The sequence below is a fragment of the Neomonachus schauinslandi genome, chromosome 2 (genome assembly GCF_002201575.2).
Source record: "Neomonachus schauinslandi chromosome 2, ASM220157v2, whole genome shotgun sequence".
NCBI classification, from domain to species: Eukaryota; Metazoa; Chordata; class Mammalia; order Carnivora; family Phocidae; genus Neomonachus; species Neomonachus schauinslandi.
The window spans coordinates 191,826,647-191,850,420 of NC_058404.1; the positions used below are offsets into that span (position 1 = coordinate 191,826,647).

Below are 23,774 nucleotides of genomic sequence, written 5' to 3' on the forward strand. Positions count from 1 at the left end.
GAAAATTAAAATGAAATAACTTAATATAAAATTTTCATTCTAATATACCATAATTTTTTTCATGAGTTTTAGGAAATCAAAATAAAAACTATGCCAATAACATGTTATTTTAAAAGTTTGGGGGAAAGGCTTCTAACTCTAGTGTTGGCATCATGACAGAAGATCCCCCTCCCCCAAGTCTTCAGCTTCCCAGCAGTGTGTCTCCTGAATCACACATGCCAGTATATACTGCAAGGCTCAAAGATCTGAAATGACCGTGCTGATTGGCTCATATGTAAGATCAGCAAGATGAATCCCCAGGATTTTTCACACACTGAAGAAGCCTGATAGGCCTATGACAAGAAAGAAAAGGAAAAAAAAGATCAATCAGCAGTACACTACATCTATGGTTCAATTCCCCAATACAAGCAGCCCCTCCATTAGCAACAAAAGTACGCATGGACCACTCAGCATCCACACAGCTTCCTCTCCTGCAGTGACAACACAGAGAAAGGTCAAGTCCAGGAGTGAACAACTTAAAGTATGGCCCGATTGTGTTTCATTTCACTTGTAAAGCCACAGAAATAAATACTGAGAAGGGATGTTTGATGATAACGTGTGGAAATGAAAACAAATGTGTGGCTCAAACACGTCACAGACACATGCTATGAATGTCAGCTAATGATCAAGACACAACAGAGCAGCAACCTGCGATGAGAGACCTCCATCTTTCCTGTTGATGATTTGCCTTCTTCTCTTCAGAAGTTTCCTGAGAGAGGGCTGAGCCATAGGGTCAGGGGCAGAAGGGAGGGTAGAGACTCTCTGGGGGAAGGCTGGTAGCCATTAGCAGGAAGACCACACGTCCTTTGCACAGAACAAATTCTAGATAAGAATCTAGCCAGTGAGTGGCTCTCTGTTTCATAAAAATGAGGTAAGAAAACAACAGGGTCCAATGGGAGTGGCTGGCCTCTGCAGAAGGGTGGATAGTAAGGAATGTGGTTCATTAAATTGTAGCTGAATCTGATTTTGCTAAATGTGAGTCAAGAAAGAGAGAGATCCTTAGAAGCAGCTACCAGCACCCCCAGGCTTCTGGAATGGGCCATCTCAGGCTCACTTCTGGCCAACTACCGTGACCAGCCGGGCACAGCGGTTCTAGGTGTAGTCACTCCATCCTCACCAATATGGTAGCCCCGCATGAATACTTTCCAGGGGGAAAGTGATTATTAACAGCAATTATGCCGTTAAGATGATCTCTTTCCACAGATATATAAATATTTACATCCAGTGTTACAATAAAACGGACACCCTTTGGATAACACATTGATGGATAGAGAGGGAGTGTATTTTGAAGTAACATAGAGGTAGAAGTGCACCCTTTAGGTTTTTAATAAATATGTCACAAGGGGGCACTAACCAGGAAAAAATATGCTGATATTTTTAAGGTCATCCATAAAAGTACTGTGACTCTCTGTTCATTCCACTGGTTAGAACATATGTGAAGAAATTCTGTATATATTTCATCGGGAGTGTGAGTGTGCATATGGGGAAAAAGAAAAGGACTTGAAGGATATACAGCCAAATGTTAATAGCATTTGTCTCCAGGTGGGATTTATAAGGGGATAACAGCAGAATCAGTAGAAGGTCTAATCTATATAAATGTATTTACACTTCTATTTGCCTATTACACAATCACACCGCAACAGCTGGACAAAAGTTTGATAAACTGGGAAGTACGTTTGGCATGGAGTGATTTCAACTTCAGTCTACGTCTATATCCCTGACATTCACTTCAGGCTCCCGTGGGGACAAGCAGCTTTCTTGCAAAGCCACAGAACTTTTAAGATACAACAAGGGTCCCCGAGGAGCTGGTAATTTAAAGAATCATGCTGAATATATTAAACCTTGTGGTTGGAGAAAAGGTCTAAGTGATTTCAAATATGATCCCCAAATTTAAGGTCCCATGAGCTGATGCTCAGAATGACAGGTGCTGGCTTACAAATCACTTCCTTCAACATGGGCCACTGTACATGTCCAGATGGGAGGTACGTTTTTACCTTCTTCCCAGGTGGAGAAAGTGAGCTCACCTGGAGCCTGCAGTCGGTATGAATGAGGCTGACTGATGGCCTTTCTAATGAAAGAAAGGGGAATGATTAAAATGAGAAAAACAGGGGATGTTGAGGATAAGACCCATGTACATTCCCCAATCTTCTCCTAGGTGTTTAGTGTTCTATTTTCCCAACACGAAATATCTTTGAATAACTGAGACTGGTCAGATGTCTGCAATGCTTCTTTTATGGTTGTTCTCGCTCCTTTGTTCAGCTTGTTTTCCCATCTAACTGCGGTAGAAGCTTGTGTTATTTTCTGGCAGTTTCCAGAGAGGAGCCAGCTGACTGAGGGGGAATTCAGGTCATTTTGAGACAAAAGCCCTCAGTGAATGTCCCTGGAATCTGTCCTTCTGCCTTTCTGACAGGGTTGGTGGGAGAAGGTGGTGACAGAAGGAGACAGGAAAAGGATTCTTGAATTCCAGCCTCTGTGTTCTTTGAGAAAATTTTTCTGTCCGCATCCTTATTCTAAGCCATCACTTATGGGCAAATCTCCAAAGATGCTTCTAGCAAGGAGTCCCTGACACAACTACTTAAAAATGAGTGAGGGTCCCAGTTTGGATAACAGAGTTGCAGATGACTTTAAAAATATATACCATCTGTAATTTTAAACTTTTTCCCAATAAACATGTATTACTGGTAATAAATAAATAAATAAATAAATAAATAAATAAATAAGGGGCACCTGGGTGGCTCAGTCATTGGGCGTCTGCTTTCGGCTCAGGTCATGATCCCAGGGTCCTGGGATCGAGCCGCGCATCGGGCTCCCTGCTCAGCGGGAAGCCTGCTTCTCCCTCTCCCACTCCCCCTGCTTGTGTTCCCTCTCTCACTGTGTCTCTCTCTCTGTCAAATAAATAAAATCTTTGAAAAAAAATTAAGATCTTACATTTTCTAATTTATAAAAGATAAAGTTTAGTAGACATCCATGTGGCAACTTATCAAGTATTAGGCATCTACACTGAGATCCAACTAAAGAAACTTCACATGCAAAATATTGCCATGTCACAAGGATTTTACAAATCCTTTGCACTGGACAAAATGTGCCTCCACTTCCCTGAAAGCCAGCAGGTTTGCAAGCCCTGGGTCAGGTGTCTCATGTAGGAAACCAGGAAACACGTTCTCAAAAGCTGGGTCAGCTTCAGAGGCAAATCAATGACTGCGGACAGGTGGAGAAGAAAGGAAGAGGAAGATGGGGGAAAGGTGGCCAATGGAAGGCCACTGGCTGGACACAGCCTGTAGGGTGAGCCCGGGGGGGGGGGGGGAGGAGGAATGCTCACCATAGGTCACCATCCCAGATCACCAACAAGGCCCAAGAGGGATTCCCACAGCCCTCCTGGCTCAGAGGAGGCCGAGGAGAGGAAAATACCCACAGATGGCAAAACAGCCATTTCTTTTTCAAGAAGTCAATTACCCGTAATTATTCTGGCAGGAAAATGTAATATTCCTTCTCTTTAGAATCTGTTTCAGATCATTTACGGAGGAACTTGAGCATGAGTCACTGGGAAAGAAAGAAAGAAAGAAGAGTTAAGCGATAAGGTTCTTGCAGACATTTCCTGCTCTCAGTTTCTTCTAGGTAGCAAGCCCTGGGCCAGGCCCTGGGAGAGGGGAGCAGAAGCTGTTTTTAAGAGCTCACAGGGCAGCAGGGGGCTGACAGTGTGAACTGCACAGATACTTATTGTGGATATGAAACTGAGAGGTTGTTAGGATGGGCGGCATGTCCAGGGAGGCCCCAGTCATTTCCTGGTCACTCTGTTCTCAATGCATTCTTACCATTGTGTCTTCTGCCATGGACTGATTCCGAAAATCACCCCGAGGATATACACGCACAAAGTAGGAATGTATACCTGTGAACACTTCCAATGTCATGCATCACCCAGGCCTCTAGTCTATTAACCTTCTCCGGATGCAAATTAAAGACTTCCACACGTCCAAAAGTGCTACGATAGAAGAGGCAGAGAATATTGTTAACCCCAAACTGAATTGTTCAGCCATCCCCAGGCCTTGTCAAGAGCCAGCAGGCAGGGAACCACTGGTTAGAACCTGCCCTTTGGGATTGACCGGTGATTTGTACTAGAAACAGCCAGTCTCAACCAGTGTGACCCTCATTGAATAAGAGTCTCAAAATAAAATTCTTAATCAGTACCTTGATGGTGATTCTTTAAATACTTGCTATTCAAAGAGGGGGGCCTTGCACCGACATAATGAGCATCGTCTGGGAGCTAGTTGGAACCTGCAGAATCTCAGCCCACCAGCACCTGCTGAAGCAGAATCTGCAGCTGAACCGTCCCCCGATGACCCACATTCAGTGAGGTTCGAGATGCACTGCTCTGAGAGCCCCTGGTGCGCTGCTCGGACCCCAGCCCCAAACTCTTCCCCATTGGTCTCTGACAGCCATTGCAAGTAGCTGGACGCCGAATATCAGATTATAAAATCATGGGGTGTTAACACTTTCACCCAAAAGCCTGCAAGCTTAGGGTCAGAAGAAGACAAAAGGACAAATGCTTTGTTGCACAATTAAATACTAAAACAGGAGAGAAGGAAAATTCATTTGGGGTATCCAGAGAGCCTGGAGCAGCCCACCAGTATCTGCCTCTCTTCTCAATCCTTTTCCAGGGAAATACTGGAGAACAAAGGCTGGAAAAGTATCCAATGTGGTAAAAACTAAGTATAGAAGAGGTCAGAGAAGAAGGGCATCAGTGTGGCCAGGTTCAGCACTGTGGATTAAATGCGGAATGACAGCTAATACCTGCTGAGCCCTCTCTCTGTTGTGAGGCACAGAGCTCAGCCCTTGTCATATGTCATCTCAGCTAATCTTCCAACCACCACCACCACCTCTTCTGGTGCATACTACAGGGGCTCCCGGAGGTTAGGAGCCCAGCCATCGGTTACACAGGTAACAGGTCATGACCGGACCCCCTGCTTTCAATCACTACAATAAATGATGGGCAATGCCTAGAAAGAGATCGTGAAGGCCAAGAGCCCAGCACAGTAGTGGTCTGACTGCTTAACTGGGACACACAATCTTCATGGAGGACAGAGGAGCCAGGCCAGATCTTCGTGGATGGTGGGGAGAGCAGATGGGGGCCGGACAGGGGGAACAGCATGAACAAAGACGGGAAGTTGGGAGAGCTCAGAAAATTGCACCAGGCCTTGAAAAGCCAAGAGGAGGGGCTGGTCACAGAGCAGGACCGACAGGACATTTAGAGGATTTTACACAAAGGAGACACCAGACAAAAGCATTGACTTAGACAACCGTCTCCATAGAAAACAAACATTTTACCTCTTTAGCCCAAATCTTCAGTACTGACTTGACCATGAAAAGCATCTTCTTCCAGGGATGAAATATTTAATAGGAGGCTATACTAACACTTGCAAATAGGACGCAAAGAAACGAGTACCTTCTTTCATCAAAGGTGTTACTGATGGACCCATTGAGCACCACATGGACCACACCACAGGCATCTTCTGCAAACTTAAAAGAAAAAAAAAAAAAAAGCCCACCATTCCTCAGCATGCAAATTTAATTGCCACACCCCAGCAGCTCCTTCCAAAACAACTCTTAGCATTAGCTGGTTAAGGAGGGAAGAGCCTGTATGATTCTCCCTCAGCAATGCCAGGTGTATGTAATTTGCATCCTAAGCCATTGGCAGGATTATGCTTCACAGGAGAATTCTGGAAGCAGTTGCTCCAATCTGTGTTTGAACAATGAAGGTCAACATCATTGTTCACGGGTTGTTAAATGGACGGTACTGAGCACTCTTTGAGAGTTTCGAGCCTGGCTATCCTGCCTGCCACCACACCCCTGGAGCTTGGAGCTGGGGCATAGCACAGAGTGGGAACCCAGAGAAAATCTACAGAGGGAAAAGAGGGAAGGAGGAAGGGAGGGAAAGAGAAGCAAGAAGTCTAAACGCTTAGTGATGGAGATTAGGAAAGAAATAGAAAAGGCAAGGCACAGGGCAACAAAAGCTAGGTCCTGCAGGACAGATAGGCTCTCACCCCAGAAAGGCTGAGGCAGCTGCAAACAGAAAGGCCTAGGGGTTTGAGAAAACAGTGGTTTTGGTGAAAACCTCCGTGGATGCAAAAGTTGGCTAGAAAAGTGAGTTCACAGAGGGCCGTGAATGCTTGGCCAAGGAATCTGACCTGTATTCTGCAGGGGATGAGACACCACTGAACCATTGGAAACCAAATTATAAGAATCCAGAGCAGCTTCTGTCTTTCTGCTGGGGGTGATGAACAGAGGACAGGGGCCCGATTTCTAACAATCGCAAATGCTAAGTCAACAGAGTCCTTCCGGGGGCCAAGCACTGAGCCTGCCATCTATGATTCTCAAGAGCCCCCAGGAAATACGCATTGGGTCAATTGGCCCCAAAGTCACATCACTTGGAAGCAAGGAAGTGCAAGGGGGATTCAAACCCCAAGCAGTTCTGCCTCTCTTGTGAGCAAAAGGAAGGCTCTCGTCTGATAACACAAGGTTTTCTTGGTACATCTGTGAGCATTTAGCCAAAATAAAGCTGCAGCCCCAGGGTAGCTCACCATGGTAGGGTACCTTCCATCACCTTCACCACTGTGCTCTTAGCTCCAGGTTGGTGCTTGACACATATGAAATGTGGCTTGGCTTTAAGGGTTGTTTACAATAGCACTACCCCAAAATATAGCAGAGAGTGAGAAAGTAAGTAGGAACCTTTCTCAGAAACAGCAAGCAAGCAAACAACAATTTATAAGTGCCTCTGTATAATTGCACAGCACTTGGTAGGTGCTCAACATATTCATTAAAGGAACGCATTCTGAGTTAGTTAATGGGGTAGGGGTATCTTGTTTAAACATGGCAGTAACCCCATGGGACAAGCATTATTATTTTTTTTTTTAAGATTTATTTATTTGAGAGAGTGAGAGAGAGAGAGAGAATGGGGAGAGGTGTAGAGGGAGAGTGTCTTCAAGCAGACTCCCTGCTGGGCAGGGAGCCTGACGCAAGGCTCCCTCTCACCATCCTGAGATCGTGACCTGAGCGGAAATCAAGAGTCTGATGCTTAATGGAGTGAGCCACTCAGGCACCCCAGGACAACCATTATTCTTACCCCTCTTCGACAAATGAGGAATCTGAAGGTCAGAACAGTTAAAGAATCTGTCCACGGAGGCGCCTGGGTGGCTCAGTTGTTTAAGCAACTGCCTTCAGCTCAGGTCATGATCCTGGAGTCCCGGGATCGAGTCCCGCATCGGGCTCCCTGCTCGGCGGGGAGTCTGCATCTCCCTCTGACTCTCCCCCTCTCATGCTCTCTCTCTATCACTCTCTCTCTCAATAAATAAATAAAAATCTTTAAAAAAAAAAAAAAAAAGAATCTGTCCACGTTTAAATGGTCTCCTTACATCAAATCCCAGGCCATCCTCCTCTTCTCTACCATACTAGAGTTTACCTGAATCTCCTTAAGGACGGTGAGGCTCTCAGCTCCTCTACAAACTAGCCTGTTGACCTTGGATGAGTCACTTAACCTCTGAGTCTTTGCACCTTCCCACAGCCCCTATGGTGAGGACTAACTGGGATGACGCGGGTACAGCATCTGGCCCAGGACTTGTCATGAATATGCACTTAGCAAATGTGAGTTTCACTTGCCCAGTTCCTCTGATGTCTAGACTCAATTCTGGAGAATTATAAACAGTATTGTTTTACTTTCTCCCTGGTTTTCTCTCCTCCAGTTCTTTCTTTATTCCTTGCTTTCCCTCTTTTCCTTAGTCCACTTGCAGAGAAGCAACTCATAAGAAAAATAAATGTACACCAAGGCCGCTTAGAGTGAAGTCAGAAATAGAGAGCAGTGGGGCCTCCGAGGGATGATGGGAGTAACTCCCAGCGGGAATTCTGGATCTGGAGTCAGAGAATTTGGGACAAACTCCCAGATCTGCCACTTACTGTGTATGGTTAGTAGACAGTGTATTTACCTGCACCTCCATTCTGTCATCTGTAAAATGGGTACACATGGTACCCACTTGATAGGATTCTTGTGAGGATGAAAGCTTTTAATACGTGTACTATGTGCCTCTACCTGGCACATAGTAAGCGGTCTGCAAACACTGATAATTCAGATCGATCAGGGATCTAAGTTAGGCCAGCGCCTAGATCAGAGCATTAAACCAAGCTGAACCAAAGCCAAAACTTGGGTAAGAGCAGGGATTCACCAACTAAAGCTTATGGACCCTCTATGAATGACCTAAAATTATATGTGAAAATCTTCTGTTACGTGCTTAGGTACCTTATTCTCAAGAAAGAATCCTAAACTTTTTTTCCTAAAAGGATCTGTGATCTAAAAAGGATTAAAACCAACCACTGACAGGATGACCTCTTAAGTTCTTTGGTCTCCAAAATTTTAAAAATTTCCCTTTTGGTACTTACCCTTTTGGACACCGTGTTCCAGAATACAGAAAAAGGGTTGTTGCTGCAGTCTTCCCTCCAGTCGGGACAAGAGTGATAGTTCATTTCTAAAAGACATAGTTTTTAGAAAATAATTAAAGCAGAAAAGTAAGGGCATAATTAAGCTTTGTTTTTCCCGGGCTGTTCGATCACAGTGGAGCCATATTCCAATGGCCTCACTGCCAAGATGGAGGATGGAGAATGGACTCATCTGGCCCCAATTTCACTAAATGCCTCCTGAATCCCTTCCAAGTCCTTACCTTACCCTCCAAATTCCAGACGGGAACACAGTGACCAGCTTTGAGTCATCGTTCTGGGAAATTGCAGCCAAAGTTCATCTGGCAGAAACAAGCCCTCGACATTATCCCCTCATCCAGGAAAAACTAGAGATAAAACTGGGCCCTCAGGGGCCCCTCTTTCCAATTACTCCTCTGCTTCCTGCCAACTCTCTCTGGCTGACAGCTTTCCTCCTCGACCTGCCTCAGTCCCCACATCCCCAGGCTCAGAGAACCCCTGAGTCCTTCTACACTCACTCTCCCGCAACAAGACAGGCTCAGGAGTCAGTGAGATTCAGCAGGTATAGAGCATGAGTACATCGTTTCCACGGTACTTCTCCCAAGCATATCTGTCAAATGCACAAAAATTGTTTAAATTATTTTTTGAGATATAATTGACAAAATTGTAAGATATTTGAAGTGGACCATGTGAGGATTTAGAGAGAGAGAGAGAGAGAGACATTGTGCAAGGATACCCCCACATGGAGTTAATTTAACACATTTATCACCTCCCATATTGATCTCTTTATGTGTATGAGAGAACATTTAAGTTCTACTCTCAGCAAATTTCAATTATATAAACAGTGTTAGCAACTATAATCACCATGCTGTACATCAGAACCTCAGAACTTACTCATCTTATAACTGAAAGTTTGTACCCTTTTACCAACCTCTCCCTCATTCCTCCACCTCCCAGCCCCTTGCAACCACTTTTCTCTCTGTTTCTAGGAGTTTGACTTTTTTTTTCTTTTTTAAGATTCTACATATAAGTGATATCATGCATTTGTCTTTCTCTGTCTGGCTTATTTCACTTTGCACAATGCCCTCAGATTTATCTGTATGGTTGCAAATGGCAGGATTTCTTTTTTTTTTTTAAGATTTTATTTATTTATTTGACAGAGAGAGAGAGACAGCGAAAGAGGGAACACAAGCAGGGGGAGTGGGAGAGGGAGAAGCAGGCTTCCCGCGGAGCAGGGAGCCCGATGCGGGGCTCGATCCCAGGACCCCGGGATCATGACCTCAGCTGACGGCAGACGCTTAACGACTGAGCCACCCAGGCACCCCAAGGATTTTCTTTTTTAAAAAAGAATGAATAATATTCCATGGTGTGTGTATATAAGTATGTGTGTGTATATGTGTACATACTTTTTGTTTTTTTTACTCATTGCACTTGACTACACAAACCTTAATTGAGTGTTAGGTCCTGGGGAGAAAGAGATGAATCAGATAGAAGCCCTGCTTTCAGAGAGTACATGATTTAGAATTGAAAAATAAAGCTAAAATGAGAAGGTTTTATGGTAAACAACTTTAAAACCTAAAAGAATTAAATGAATGACTAAGAAAAGCTGACTTGCAAAATGGGAAATTCAAAATGGAAAGCAGGAAACATGGCAAAAACTATAAAATTTAGGGGCTCTTGGCTGGCTCAGTTGGTAGGGCATGAGACTCTTTTTTTTTTTAAGACTTTATTTATTTATTTGAGAGAGAGGGAGATCATGAATGCGGGGAGGTGCTGAGGGAGAGGGACAAGCAGACTCCACACTGAGTATGGAGCCTGATGCGGGGCTCAATCACAGGGCTTGATCCCAGGGCTCGACCCTGAGATCATGACCTGAGCCAAAATCAAGAGTTGGTCGCTTAACCAACTGAGCTACCCAGGCGCCCCTAATGGCTGAGATTTTGTAAGTGAGCAATAAGTATTAGCTACTATTTTGAATTTATACAGAACATCTATAAATAAGAAAATAACAGGCATCCCAATAAAAATGGCTGAGATATATGAACTGCCAGTTTATAAAAGAAATAGAAATATCTACCATTAAATAAATAAATATGATCAGCCTCACTGTCAGAGCAAAGCAAAACAAGTCAAGGTATTATTTCTTTATCAAATTGGCAAAGACATTTTTATAAGTTGCACCAGTGTTGGTGAGAGTTTGGGCAAACAAGTAACCTATATTCTGATGAGAGTGTAAATGGTTACCACCTTTTGAATGACAATGTGTCAGTTTCTACCGCAATTTGTTCGGCACTGAAATTTCATTCGTAGAAATTTATCTTTCCGAAGTACTTCCCCAAGCAGGCAGATGTACATGTGCCCGTGGTGTGTGTGAGTGTGTGTTTGTGAGTGTGTGTGTGTGTGTGTGTGTTGTATACACAAGTGCTCCTTGCAACAGTTGCAATAGCAATATCTCAACCTAAATGTCCATCAATAGGAAATTGGCTAAATAAATTATGATAACATCCATAGAGGAAATAAATGAGGGCTTTTAAAAAAATATGGCTGTATTTTTTTTAACATTTTATTTATTTATTTTAGAGAGAGGGAGAGAAAGAGAGCGAGCATAGAAGGGAGGGGCAGAGGGAGAGGGAGAGGGAAACCCAAGCAGACTCTGCACTGAGCGGGGAGCCTGACCCGGGGCTCAGTCTCATGACTCTGAGATCACGACCTGAGCCCAAACCAATAGTCTGGTGCTCAACCAACTGGGCCACCCAGGCACCCCAATATGGCTGTATTTCTATCTACTAATTCTAAATGAATAAAGCAAAGTTGCAGAATAGTATGTGTACATTTTAATATATGTGTTTATGTGAGTGTGGGGCCATGTGTGGAAGGATTCGTGCCGAATTGTTGACAACATTCCCCTTTTGAGAAATGATATGGAAACTGAGGAGTGGGGGAGGGGCAGGGTGACCTTCATTTTTTACTTTTATACATTTCTATAACATGCAAGTACTTTGCAAATAAGCATGCATCATTTTTGTAATTGGAAATAATGTAAGCCTGCGATGAAGTTTTATAGTAAGTTTTTTTAAGTGCTTGCTTCGGCAGCACGTATAATAAGTTTTTTAAAACAGTCAAAAGTGGGGTGCCTGGGTGGCTCAGTCGGTTAAGCATCTGACTCTTGATTTCGGCTCAAGTCAAAATCTCGGGGTCCTGGAATCAAGCCCCGAGTTGGGCTCCACCCTTAGCAGAGAGTCTGCCTGAGGGTTCTATCTCTCTCTCTCTCTCTCTCTCTCTCTGCTCCTCCCCCTAGTGCTCTCTCTCTCTCAAATAAATAAATAAATCTTTAAAAGAAAAACAGCCAAAAGCAATAAAAATAAGAATAAAACAATATAAAGTAAAAACATGCACACTATAAATAAAAAGAGAAAGAAAAGAAGTGAAAACGGGCTCAATAGAGTTTTCTGAGTAGAAAGAACCTTCCCACAGTGTGGTGTTCTGGGTCTTTCTGGACAAGGTAAGGTGGCCTCTGAAAAATGACAGCAAAGTCCCACACTGGCCTGAGACACGGAAGAGCCCAGCCCTCTGGAGTCGTGGCTGTGGCCGTGGTCGTGGCCGCGGCCATTCTGTGGAGCAAGGGCTTTGGCCTGGCTCCTCTCAGGCTGCATCCGGCTCTAGCACCCTTTAGTCCTGAATAACGGCCTCAGAGAAAATAGAACACCTCCAATCCAGAAGCAGCTACACCAGCTCTCAGGAAGGAGGGAATCAGGGAACATGGACAAGCCCAAACTCTGAAGTTGATTTTTCTAGAAAACTGAGTTGATCTAAAGAATGCTATTTTACATGAGCCTGGATTGTCATTAAGGGTAGGGATGGCATGAGGGCAGGTACTGGTCTGCCCGACACGTCCCTGGGCAACCCCAAAAGGCCCTGAACCTCACCAGAAGAGCCTGGGTCTCCACACCACTTGAGGCCGTCCGCCATGTAGCCCAGCAGTGTGTCCTCCAGCGTGAACATGTCCCGCCGGACCCGCGTGTAGTCATGCGCCAGCTCGCTGGATTTGCTCCAGAAAAGGGTCTAGGAAGGAAAAACACAGCCTGTCATCGAGAGCAATTCAGTAAGTCTCACACACACACACACACACACACACACACACACACAAACCCACGTCTTTTTAAATTAAAGAAAAACAAAATATCAGAGAAAATCATAGAGAGTAAAGGTGGGTGTTGTTGACCACATCAGGGCTTTCTGTGTGTGAACCTGAGAGCATGGTTAGAGGGTGTGCATGTGTGCGTGTGTGCGTGTGCATGTGTGTGTGAGTGTGTGCGTGTGTGTGTGTGTGTGTCTCCTAGGTCATAATATGAAATGCCTTATTATTTTTGGTGGCAGCAAAAATAAGTCCGAAAGCCACTGATCAGAATCTTACAATAAACACCGAACCAGAACACATCTGGAGCAGATATTAGGAAATTCCTAAAGTTATCTGCAAAACCATTTTGTCTCCGGGCTGTTTTCTGGGAAAAGTGCTCTTTGATTCTTCACAGGCTCTGTAACCTCTGCTTCTTTCCCCAACTCTCTCCTATCCCCACAAAGAGAAAAGAAAGAGAAAAAAAACAAATACAGTGAGTTTCTTCAGACTCCCTTGTAAAGGTAGAGAAGGTAAAATTTCAGAACAATCTTGAGCCCGTGGGTCTATGCCTTCTTTTTTTTTTAAAGATTTTATTTATTTATTTGAGAGAGAGAGAGAGAGCATGAGAGAGGGGAGGTCAGAGGGAGGAGCAGACTCCCAGCCGAGCAGGGAACCCAATGCGGGACTCGATCCAGGGACTCCAGGATCATGACCTGAGCCAAAGGCAGTCACTTAACGACTGAGCCACCCAGGCGCCCCTAGAAGTAGTTTTAGGACCTGTGTGCACATCCGGTGCATTATTATCACCTTGCAGTCAAAAAGCATGTGACACTCTTCCAGCTTTTTTCATAGATGGCAGAGTTAATAAGGTCATAGAAATATTTTTTTTTAAAGATTTATTTATTTATTTATTTGAGAGAGAGAGAATGAGAGAGAGCACATGAGAGGGGGGAGGGTCAGAGGGAGAAGCAGACTCAGCCGAGCAGGGAGCCCGACATGGGACTCGATCCCAGGACTCCAGGATCATGACCTGAGCCGAAGGCAGTTGCCCAACCGACTGAGCCACCCAGGCGCCCTGGTCTCTGCCTTCTTGACAGGAGACTGTGGAGGGCGTGGCTGGAAGCGTGGGCCCAGGAGGGAAGCCCTCATCAGCCCTTGCAGTTGTCTGACCCCGGGCGGCCAAAGCCTCACTATGCCTCGATTTCCCCATCTGTAAAATGATATGGGTGGTAACCAATAACCGTAAGGAACTCAGGAGATGCGATGAGACAATTGCAAATAAAGTGCTTAGTCCCGTGTCTGTGGCCTCGAGACCTGTCACTGGGGGTCATTTACCAAGCAGCCCCTCCGTGCTCCAGGCGGGAGCTCCGTCCGAATCCCAGTTCTCTGCCACCAGGATGAGCAGCTGTAACATGTGGCTGGCTTGGGGTTTCACAAAGATGACCGGTCATACACTGAATTTTCACCCTGAATGCGGACTTTACGCAAGACGTACCCATTACACACCTTTTCCGGGACGATCAATGTATAAAACCCAGGCCTCTTTGGCTCCTAATCCTGTGCTATTAACATTTCAGCCGGTCACTCTCGAGGCCATCAGACCTGAGCCATCACTGACCCCTGACCTCACTAAGCCTAGGTTTCTTACTGGTAAAATGGGGATGTTGATTCTTGACCTCTTTATTTTGCAGAGTGACTGTGAGTCATTATTAACATCATCATTGTCAGGGGTCAGGGGAGAGTTTGGCAATGATGTAAGGTTGGGTCGTTTTTGTTTGGATTGGGTTGGGTTGGGTTTCGGGTAAGCTCGCTTTGCCTGATCGCCGGCCACGTCTCCTTCCTCTTTCCCCGTTCCCATTTCTCTCTCTTACTGTCCTTCCCCCAGACATCCTAAACCCTGATGAGATCCCAGTCCCTCCAAAACCCCACAAACTCCATCTCGGCCAACCACACATACATTCGAACATCCAGATTTTCCTCTTCCGTCATTCTGGTCAAAATGTGGTCCTGTGACCCCTTCCTTTGGCTTTTATCGTCCATTTTAAAAATCAATCACTTGCCCCCTTTACCTTGTCACAAGGGACAGCTTCATCTGTCAGCTCCATTAGCAGCTGATAGTCCTGTTCTGTGCTGCTGCAAGGATCCTTCATAAGAAATGCCTTTGTGAATGCCTTCCCTATCTTTTGGCAGTCTTTATGTCTGAGGGATAAAACATGGAAAATAAAAGAAAGCGTGAAAGGTTAGATTTCAAACATATTTGGGAAGCATGATTACCCAGAAAAATGTCACTTGGGAAGCACTATGAGCCAAGTAGTTCAGAAACATCGTTCCATCCAATTGTACAGCATTTTTTATGAGACGAGCAGTACCCTCCCTACCCCACAAGGCCCCTGCCCCTCCTGGAGCTCACTGTGGTTAGAGAGACAGACAGTACGCAAACAAGCAGATTAGTTAACAAAATAAGTACAAATTATTCTAAGTATTCAGAAAATCAGTGGGGAGGGGCGGCATTGTTTACTGAAGCAATGACCGATTGGGGAGGCTGGTCAGGAGAGGTGTCCCTGAGAGGCCATTTAAGCTGAGACTGAATGATGAGAAGGAGAGCATTCCAGACAGAGGGTATTGCAGGTACAAAGGCCCTGAGGCACACAACATAGCTGCAGCCGAAAAGAACAAGTGAGAGAGGGCTTAAGAAATCAGGTCAGAAACAATAATCAGGTGGTAGATCACTTAGACCCCTTGGGCCAAAGAAACTATTTCAGATTTTACTCTAATTATAGTGGGAAGCTGTTGGATGGTTTTAAGCATGAAAGTGGTGTCATCTAGGGACACCTGGTGGCTTGGTCGGTTAAGAGTCTGCCTTCGGCTCAGGTCATGATCCCGGGGTCCTGGGATCAAGCCCTGCATTGGGCTCCCTGCTCAGTGGGGAACCTGTTTCTCCCTCTGCCCCTCCCCCCCACTCGTGTTCTCTCTTTCAAATAAACAAATAAAATTTTTTAAAAAAATTTTCTCCTCTTTTTTTTTTTTTTTTTTTTTTTTTTTGAGCCATCACTGGAAGACTCTAAGCTGGCCTGAAGAAGGAGAAAACTCTCTGAAACAGTTCCAAGTCCATGTCCCCTCCAGACAGCCCGTGGCAGGGAAGAAGGGATGGAGGGATGAGGGAACCAAGGCGTGCTGGAGAAGACAGCAACTGGAACTCTCCTTGCGTTTCTGGTAACAGGTGCACAGAAACCCATCATTTCCTCGGGACAAAGAAGTAGGAGTGCTCCCCTGGGAGCGCTCAGTTATCATTATTGGGATAAACTCCGGCCTTTGCAGTGAGGATCCTAGGTACTGCACCAAGTCAGGCAACATGACCCGGGGGAAATAAAGACCCCTAGTTTTCCAATCCCTTCTGAGCTTCTTTCCCACTGCCCTCCAGAGGGTCTTCTGCCTTCCCAGCTCAAACTGGCTCCTCGCTGAGAAGCCAAGGAATCAGAGAATATTAGCGTGGCACTGGCCTTTTGAACAGAAGCTACCCTGCCCACCTGTTCTTTTTGGAGCAGGAAATGTCAGAAAGCCCCTTTGTTTAGGGCAAGGAGGAGAGCCCTTGAGTTGGGCTGCCCGCCTGAACTCTCTGGTGCTGCCAGTTACGCTGTGTGTCCTTGGGAAAGTCACCTCAGCTTCGCTCTGCCTCTGTTTCCTCATCTGTAAAGAATCTACTGAATACAGATGTTCTGGGCTTAAATAAAGCGCATGGTAAATCCTTTCAGAACAGTGCCCAGCACAGAATAAGAGCTCGCTCCACATCAGCATTATATTTCCTATCTTTCTTTTCCTGCCCCTTGCTCAGAACTTCCTGGCTGTGAGCAGTCATCCGTAGCCAACAGAAGCAGGTGTGGCCCATAACTCCTGGGCTGACTTAGGAATGGGGCTCATCCTCACAGGGCCTGGAAGGGCACACAGAGTCAGTATGTCCACGCCTGGGGTGGTGAGAAACACCCAGCTACTAGGAGTCAGACCTAGGGTGCAAACACAAGCCAGAGGGTAACACCACAGCTTATCCCCTTGTCCACAGACAATATGATTGTCTCCTGGCTCTCAGCTTTGGATGGGCATGGCATCCATCCTCACCTTAGTAAGAATCAGACGATAAAAAAATATAATGGCTTTGATGTAAAACAGCCACAGGACAGAATTCCAGATCAGTCATCCAGCCCACCCTGGGTGGGCTGAGGTAATAATAATAATAGTAATAGTAATGATAATAATAAAACAATAACAACAGAAGGTAACACTTATTAGGGGCTAAATATATATGTATTTCACATACATATCTCATTTAACCTCATAACATTTCTATTAGCAAATGTATCAGGATTTGATTTGAGTTAATAAGATCTAAAATTGCAGGGACTTAAGAGAAAACTTTATTTCTTGCCCATACCTCAATCTCAAGGCCAGTATCTGGGATTTCTATGACATTCCATATGTGAGAGACCCATCTGCTCTGTCCAAAATGGCTGCTTCAGTTCCAGCCATCATGACTACATTCCAGCCAGCACAAAAAACTAGGGAAAAGAAAGAAGGAAGAGGAAGGGACAACAGCAGCAGCGGCGGGCATGTGGGCTGCCTCCTAAGGACGGGTACTTGGAAGATGTTCTTTCTGTTTGCTCCCATTTCATTTGCTAAAATGTTGTCACAGGCCACACCTAGCTGCAAGGGAAGGTGAGAAATGCAATCTTTAACCTTGATGCCATTGCACATCTAAAATCACTGTTTCGATTCTAGAGAAGAAAGGGCCTCTGTCACAGGGAGGTACCACCATTGTCCCATTTTACGGATGAGGACATTTGATGGCTGTGAACTTAAGCAAAGCATCCGAGGTCAGAGGGAAGCCGGCTGGATCCCAGGTCTGTGTGAACCTCAAGGTCAGGCTCCCACCTCACTACTGAGGCAAAGTGGTCCAGCCTTAGCCTCCTCACCTTAAAGGGGAGGTAATAACACTTCACTCATGAAGGTTTGTGAGGATTCCATGAGCTAACACACGACATGCTCCTGGCTTCTGGGGCCGGGGTGGGGGGGTGTCTCTCATGCCAAGGTCCCTCCGTTCCCTAATCTGCACAGGACATTTCAACTGCATCACAGCTTCCCTTCCAAAGTTGTGCCAGGAAACCATTTTCCACCTGACTTCCTCCATATGTTATACATTTAAAGGAAAAAAGGCTATTGCATTATGCACTTCAATGTCAGTCAAAATTCATGGGGCACCTGATGGTGTTCATGGGGATCGTGCTTTAATTCCATTAACTTAATGCTGTGGCCTTCTCAAAAATGTGCTGTTCCCGATCCAACTCCCTCGTAAAATTCTTCTACCTCTGGCCCTAGCAGCATCTGTGGGACTTGAGGCAGACAAAGGCTGAAGGAGGGAAGATATCTCCCTGAGATGAAGAGCAAGAGAATTTTCCACTACAAAAAATCTGGCAGGGAAGAGAAAGGAACGTGCACAGAGTCCCCACTATTTGCCATATGTCTTCATGAATGTATTCTTATGTAATCACCAAAGACTCAATGGAGTCTCCTACAGAACTCACAAACCTCCAAAATTATTTTTATGTTCCTTAGGCATATAGATCCAGTTCAGGAAACATTACGTGCTGGGCTCAAGAATCCCTAGGCTAAAACTTTCACAGAGCTCCTTGTTTAGAAGGGGCAGAGTGACAGAACATTAGAGTTGAAGCGACCTTGGAAGAGTTTATGACTCAGCTGCTTTCCCTTTCTCTGTCTCAAAGACCACAGCTTCCAAGTGCCCCCAAGTTAGGAAAAATGGGGAGGGGCAGAGAGAAGTCTGGGAGCAGGCTGTGTGAAGCTACTTTTGATCCTTAAAGTCAAAAGTAAACATTTCACCCTGGATGTGCAAATCAGCATTTTTATTGGCATAAATATAGAGAAATAAAAAGGCATTAAGATGGCATCGTCCAGAAATGTCTGCAGAACTCATCTATACAGGTCATCGCAGGAAGGAGCCTCAAATTCACAAGTGTGGCTTCTTTGCAGAAGTCCCCATTCTTGGCTTTTGTCCCCCTGGGTGGAGCATAGTTCCATTCGATCAAACGGCAGCCAAGGAAAGCTGTTTTGAGTCAATTGGTGCAGAGAAACACAAGGGCTCGGGAATTCCTGTGTCTGGCAGAGACGGAGGTCGACCTCTGACTAAAGAAGCAACATGGAAGGAATACGAGTCATTTCTGGGAATTCAGATTTTTTTTTCATTAAAAATGGCTGCTCTGTCCCCAGACGGTGATACTTCCAAGCAAACCTGCTGCCGGTGATAGAGACTGTGAAGTGGCGATTGTCAGCCTTGGGGCTATTCCTGAGAGCTGTCTGTGCTCAAACCAGACAGGCTGTTGGAAGTCATCTGGTCCTGCGGCTCTCAGCTCCAGCCACCCTTGACCAGTGTTCCAGTGACCAGACCTTCCAGAGTTTGGGAAAAGATACGGAGCCTGACTCCAGGACAACCAAGTCAGAATGCGAAAAGTGGAAAAAGTCGAACCGACAATTTTTCAAACAGCTTCCCGTTCCTCGCTCCTCCCAGTCCCTGGAAATTGCCTTCCCGCTTTCCATCCCAGTAATTGGAAACTGTATAAGTGGAATCATACAGTTTGTCTTTCCCTCCCCGGCTGATTTCACTTGGCACAATTGTCCTCACGGCTCATCCTTGTTGTAGCAGGTGTCAGAATCCCCTGCCCCTTTAAGACTAAATAACATTCCGTTGTAGGTTTACTCCTCATTCTGTTTATCCGTTCATCCCCCATGGACACGTGGGCCTCTCTTCCATGCACTGTTTCATTCCACAAATTCTTTTTTTTTTCTTGTATAAACAACCCAAAAGAAAATGATTATTTTATTTTATTTTTTATTTTTCTAATTTTATTGAGGAATAATTGACAAATACAATTGTATACACTGATAGATCCCAATTTAGGATGATTCAACTTAAAGGTTTCCAACATTACCATAGTGCAAAAGTGATACACATTCAGTAGAAATTGCACTTAAATTTTTTTTTTTTTACGTTATGCTAGTCTTTCCATAAATTCTTACCTAGGTCCTACCGAGAGCCTTCCGACAGGCCCGGAGCTATCCTCAAGGCACTCATATTATAGTACAAGGCAGAGAAGGAACAGAACTAATTACAATCAGGGCGCCAGTGACTTGCCCATTCCCGGTGCTTCCGGGGAGCATCCAGGCAAAGCCAGCCTCCTTGAAGCCTGCCCCAAATCTCATAAAACAAGCTCCAATCCTATAAATCCTTCCTTACATCCTTGCACTGAACGCTCCCCTGCCCCCGTGGATCCCATAGTGAGCACTCACTCTTGCAAAGAGCCATGAAACCTGTCTTGTTCAACTGCTGTGTGTTCTTGGTGGTCTTGGGCTGAGGGACATTGACATTAACCTGCAATCTTGAGGGCGATGTTAAAGAATCAAAAAGCCTGGGAAAACCAGCATGCCTTAAGCAGTGTTTATGCTTGGCAGCAGTAGCAGCTTCTGGAAGACTCAGCTTGCTAGTAAGAAAGTCTGCACATTGAGCTGGTGTCTTAGCTCAGTGACAATATTTAGCTTAGTGACAGTATTTCTCTGCTTGCCTCTGTCATTGGTGACCTGGAGGCTCCGTGCCATCCAGGCTGAGCACAAACGTCAGGATTCAAGGTCAACAGCACATCCTCCCCGTTCTGACCACTCTGCTCCTTCCAGTAGACCAGATGGTTCCTCAGTTGCCCTATCCCCCAGGAGTCAATCCCTCTTGTTCGAATCTCACCCCTTGTCCCTACCTCTGACCTACCCAGGCAGTGGCCTCCAGGAGCCCAGAGGCAGGGGGGAGCATGAGAAGGAGGAAGGGAGAGCGCATGACCCCCCCCACCACAGAGGGCTCCCCACATGCTGGACACTGTGCCTAGTCCGTAACTCATGCTTATCCTACTTAAATCTCCCACTAGCCCCAGGAGGAGGGTCCTGTCATTATCTCTGCTTTAGAGCTACTGAAACTCTGTCATTATCTCTGTTTAGAGCTGCAGAAGCTCGGAGATTAGTAAGGACTACAGCCAAACAATTAGGGAGAACCTGAGCTCTCCGAACAATGCTGCCTCCCACAGGAAACGAAGTTGTTTCCGACAGAAATGAGGACCTAGGACCGCAGAGGGGTGGTCCTTTCCCTAGAGCCCATGAGAAGCTGCAGGCCAGAACAGGGCACGTGTTTCCCAGGTGATGAGATAGAACCAGTGGGGTCCAGGGGATGGGCAGAGAGTTAAAGTCCTATGCCAAGGGGAAAACCAGGTACGTTTGGTGGTTAAATATGTATGTTGTCAGCCTACCTTATGCTTCATAACTCTGTGCTGTCACCTCTCAGGATGTGCCGTCATCTTTCCCACAAATAAGTTTTATTTCAAAGTGTCCCACCACCCACCCCGCCCCGCCCCCATAAAGCAACATCACCTCCTTAATGTATTGCTCCCCCAGGGAAAGCTGTCACACCCCAAATCCTCATCCCTAAAAGCACTTGGATCTCGAGGGGTAATTACACTCATTCTATGAATTTTCCTGCTGTCAAGTCCTGCAGGGCACGGTGTCTGGGCCCAAAGAAAACAAACGGGTTAAGTCATCAGCGGTTCATTCTCAAATTTAAGGCGGGGGATCCTGTACTGAAGGTGAAGACTGCCACCTTGTGGGCGAAGAGAGCAACTGGCGAGATTCACTGAAGAAGTCAGGATTTTCCAAGGAGGGTCTTAAAGGCAGAAGATTCTTGGGGCGCCTGGCTGGCTCAGGGGGTAGAGCAGAGGACTCGTGATCTCCGAGTCGCGATCAAGAAAGATCAGAAGTCATTAATCCCATTAATTTGGCCCTAATGCCTGACTTGTTCAAGAAACAGCAAAGAAGTCTGTGTGGCTGGTGGCGGGAGCAGAGAAAGCCCAGTGGATAGTAGACAGAGGTGAAGGCAGACTGGGGGAGCTTCCCAAGCCATTGTCTGGAATTTAGCTTCCACTCATGCAGAACTGAGGAGCCGTAGAGGAGCTGGAACACAGGAAGCACATGATATTTCTTAAGTTTCAAAGGGTTTCTCTGACTGCCTCATTGAGTATGGTCCAAAGGAGGGAAAGAGCAGAGGCAGAGAGACCAGTAATCTGGGCAAGTGCCAGTGATAATCTGCACCAGGCTGGTAGCAGCTAAGATGGTGAGAAGTGATAGATTCCAATTTGCCTTACATTTCCTAATGGATTAGATGCATAGTGTTAGAAAAAGAAGGAGTAGATCATAATTCCAAGGTTTGTAGCCTGAGACACTGGAAGGATGGAGTTGCCCAGAACTGGGATGGAGAAGGCTTGGGTGGAGGCAGCACTGATCATTCAGTTCGGAACACGCTGGATTTGAAATATCTATAAGACATGCAGTGAAGCTGTGGAATAATCAGAGGGGTATATGAGTCTGAAGTTCAGGAGAAATAAAGCCATGAAACTATTTGAGATCAGCAAACAGGAGAAAATGACCAAGGATTTAGCTTTGAGACAATCCAACAGAAGAGTTGGGAGAAAAAAAAAAAAAACGAACAAAGACTGGAATGTGGGACAAAAAGCAGGAGAATGAGTTATTCTGGAAGCCAACTGAAGAAAGTATATTAAGCTGGAGGAAGTGATGAACTGTGTCAGATGCTCTTGATTAGTCTAGGAATATGAAGACTGTGAACTGATTGTCTGAATTATCACCAAAGAAGAGCTGTTTTAATTTCCAAACGCAGTGGGGGTTGGGGGGGTGCTTATCTTTTTGTTATTGATCCTAGGTTTGTTTGGGGTTTGGGTTTGGGTTTTTTGCCTATATGTTAGATCATGTATTTTGTGAATTTACTTGGGGGAAGATTGTGGGAAATGCTGCCTATATTTAAATATTTTATAAATGTATCATTAAGAAAGCAATATCCCTGAATTTATCTTTCCATGCGCTCACCTTTCATGCCCATTTCAAGCCTGAGCATGTCTTCTCCCAGAATTTTTTTTTTTCAGTGCAAAAAGGTGGCTTTATTAAAGCATGGGAACGCACCTGTGGGCAGAAAGAGCTGCTTCTCCTAGAATATTAAGCAAGCCAATTCCTTACTAATGACTAATTTAGGAATGACAATTTTCCTAAAACTGTAAAGCAAAACAGATTAGAAAATAAATTTAATGTTGAGCTTTGAATCATTCTGTGGCAGTCACTTCTTGTAATCCCTTAGTTCAAATTTTTGTACTCATTAAGATCTCTTATCATTACTGTAATATCCAAATGTTATAAATATGAACTTATAAGATATATTAACAAAATTATTTGTATTTTGTATTTCCATTCTTTTGTCCAATTAACACAGAGCACCAGGCTCTGTATTAGGTGTACTCTAAGAATACAGCGGTTAACAAGACACACACCACCCCTGACCTCCAAAGCTTCTGGTCCATAGGGAATTACAGTTATTAAATAGGAGGTAATCATAAAGTGAAATGTAATGTTCGCTATGGAAATGTATCACTCTGGGACCTGCTCTTGTGTAAGGTTGGATCTTTTTGGACTATATTTAAGAAAAAATGTTGAACGCCTGTACCTTGATAATTATGTGATCTCTGGCCATCTCTGACCTAAAATTGTTCGTTTCTGCCCTTCATCAGCTACTTGCCAAAACTGTTCTATTTCCCAAACATGTCAAACTTGTTTCTGTCTAAAACTTGTGGATACAATACCAACATTCAAAACTTGAACCATTAGAAAACATTTTTTAAATTATATATATATACATACACACATATATACTTATTATATAAACACACATATATATCCTACTTTGATATAATAGCAATAAAGCTACAACAATCCAAAAATAGGAACTATTGAGCCAAAATTTAACAAAATATATGCAAGACTAGTGCTCTGAAAATAAAACATTGCTGAGAGAAATTTTTAAATGCCTGAAGAAACCAAAGTGTAACATATTCATGGCTTGGAAGGCTCCCTATTAAGATGGTAACTATCGCTAAAATGTATCTGTAGATTTAACAGATCACAAATCAAAATTTCAGCATGCTTTGTTAACATTGACAAAATGATTCTAAAATTTATGTGAAAATACAAACAACCTAGCCAAAGTAATCAAAAGGAAAAAACCTGG

The 23,774-nt window shown here is 44.8% G+C and overlaps 1 protein-coding gene across 1 annotated transcript in view; it reads right to left on the bottom strand.

The window, feature by feature from the left end:
* Window positions 1-245: 245 nt before the first annotated feature.
* CD38 (CD38 molecule) overlaps window positions 246-23,774 on the bottom strand; it is a 39,790-nt gene continuing 16,261 nt past the window's right edge. Inside the window, exons 2-8 of the mRNA XM_021679382.1 lie at window positions 14,683-14,812; window positions 12,423-12,558; window positions 8,464-8,549; window positions 5,480-5,553; window positions 3,926-4,018; window positions 3,493-3,579; window positions 246-332 (exon numbers count right to left, since the gene is read on the bottom strand). Of these exons, the coding sequence (XP_021535057.1) occupies window positions 281-332; window positions 3,493-3,579; window positions 3,926-4,018; window positions 5,480-5,553; window positions 8,464-8,549; window positions 12,423-12,558; window positions 14,683-14,812 (658 nt within the window). The 3' untranslated portion in view covers window positions 246-280. The remainder of the gene's footprint in view (window positions 333-3,492; window positions 3,580-3,925; window positions 4,019-5,479; window positions 5,554-8,463; window positions 8,550-12,422; window positions 12,559-14,682; window positions 14,813-23,774) is intronic.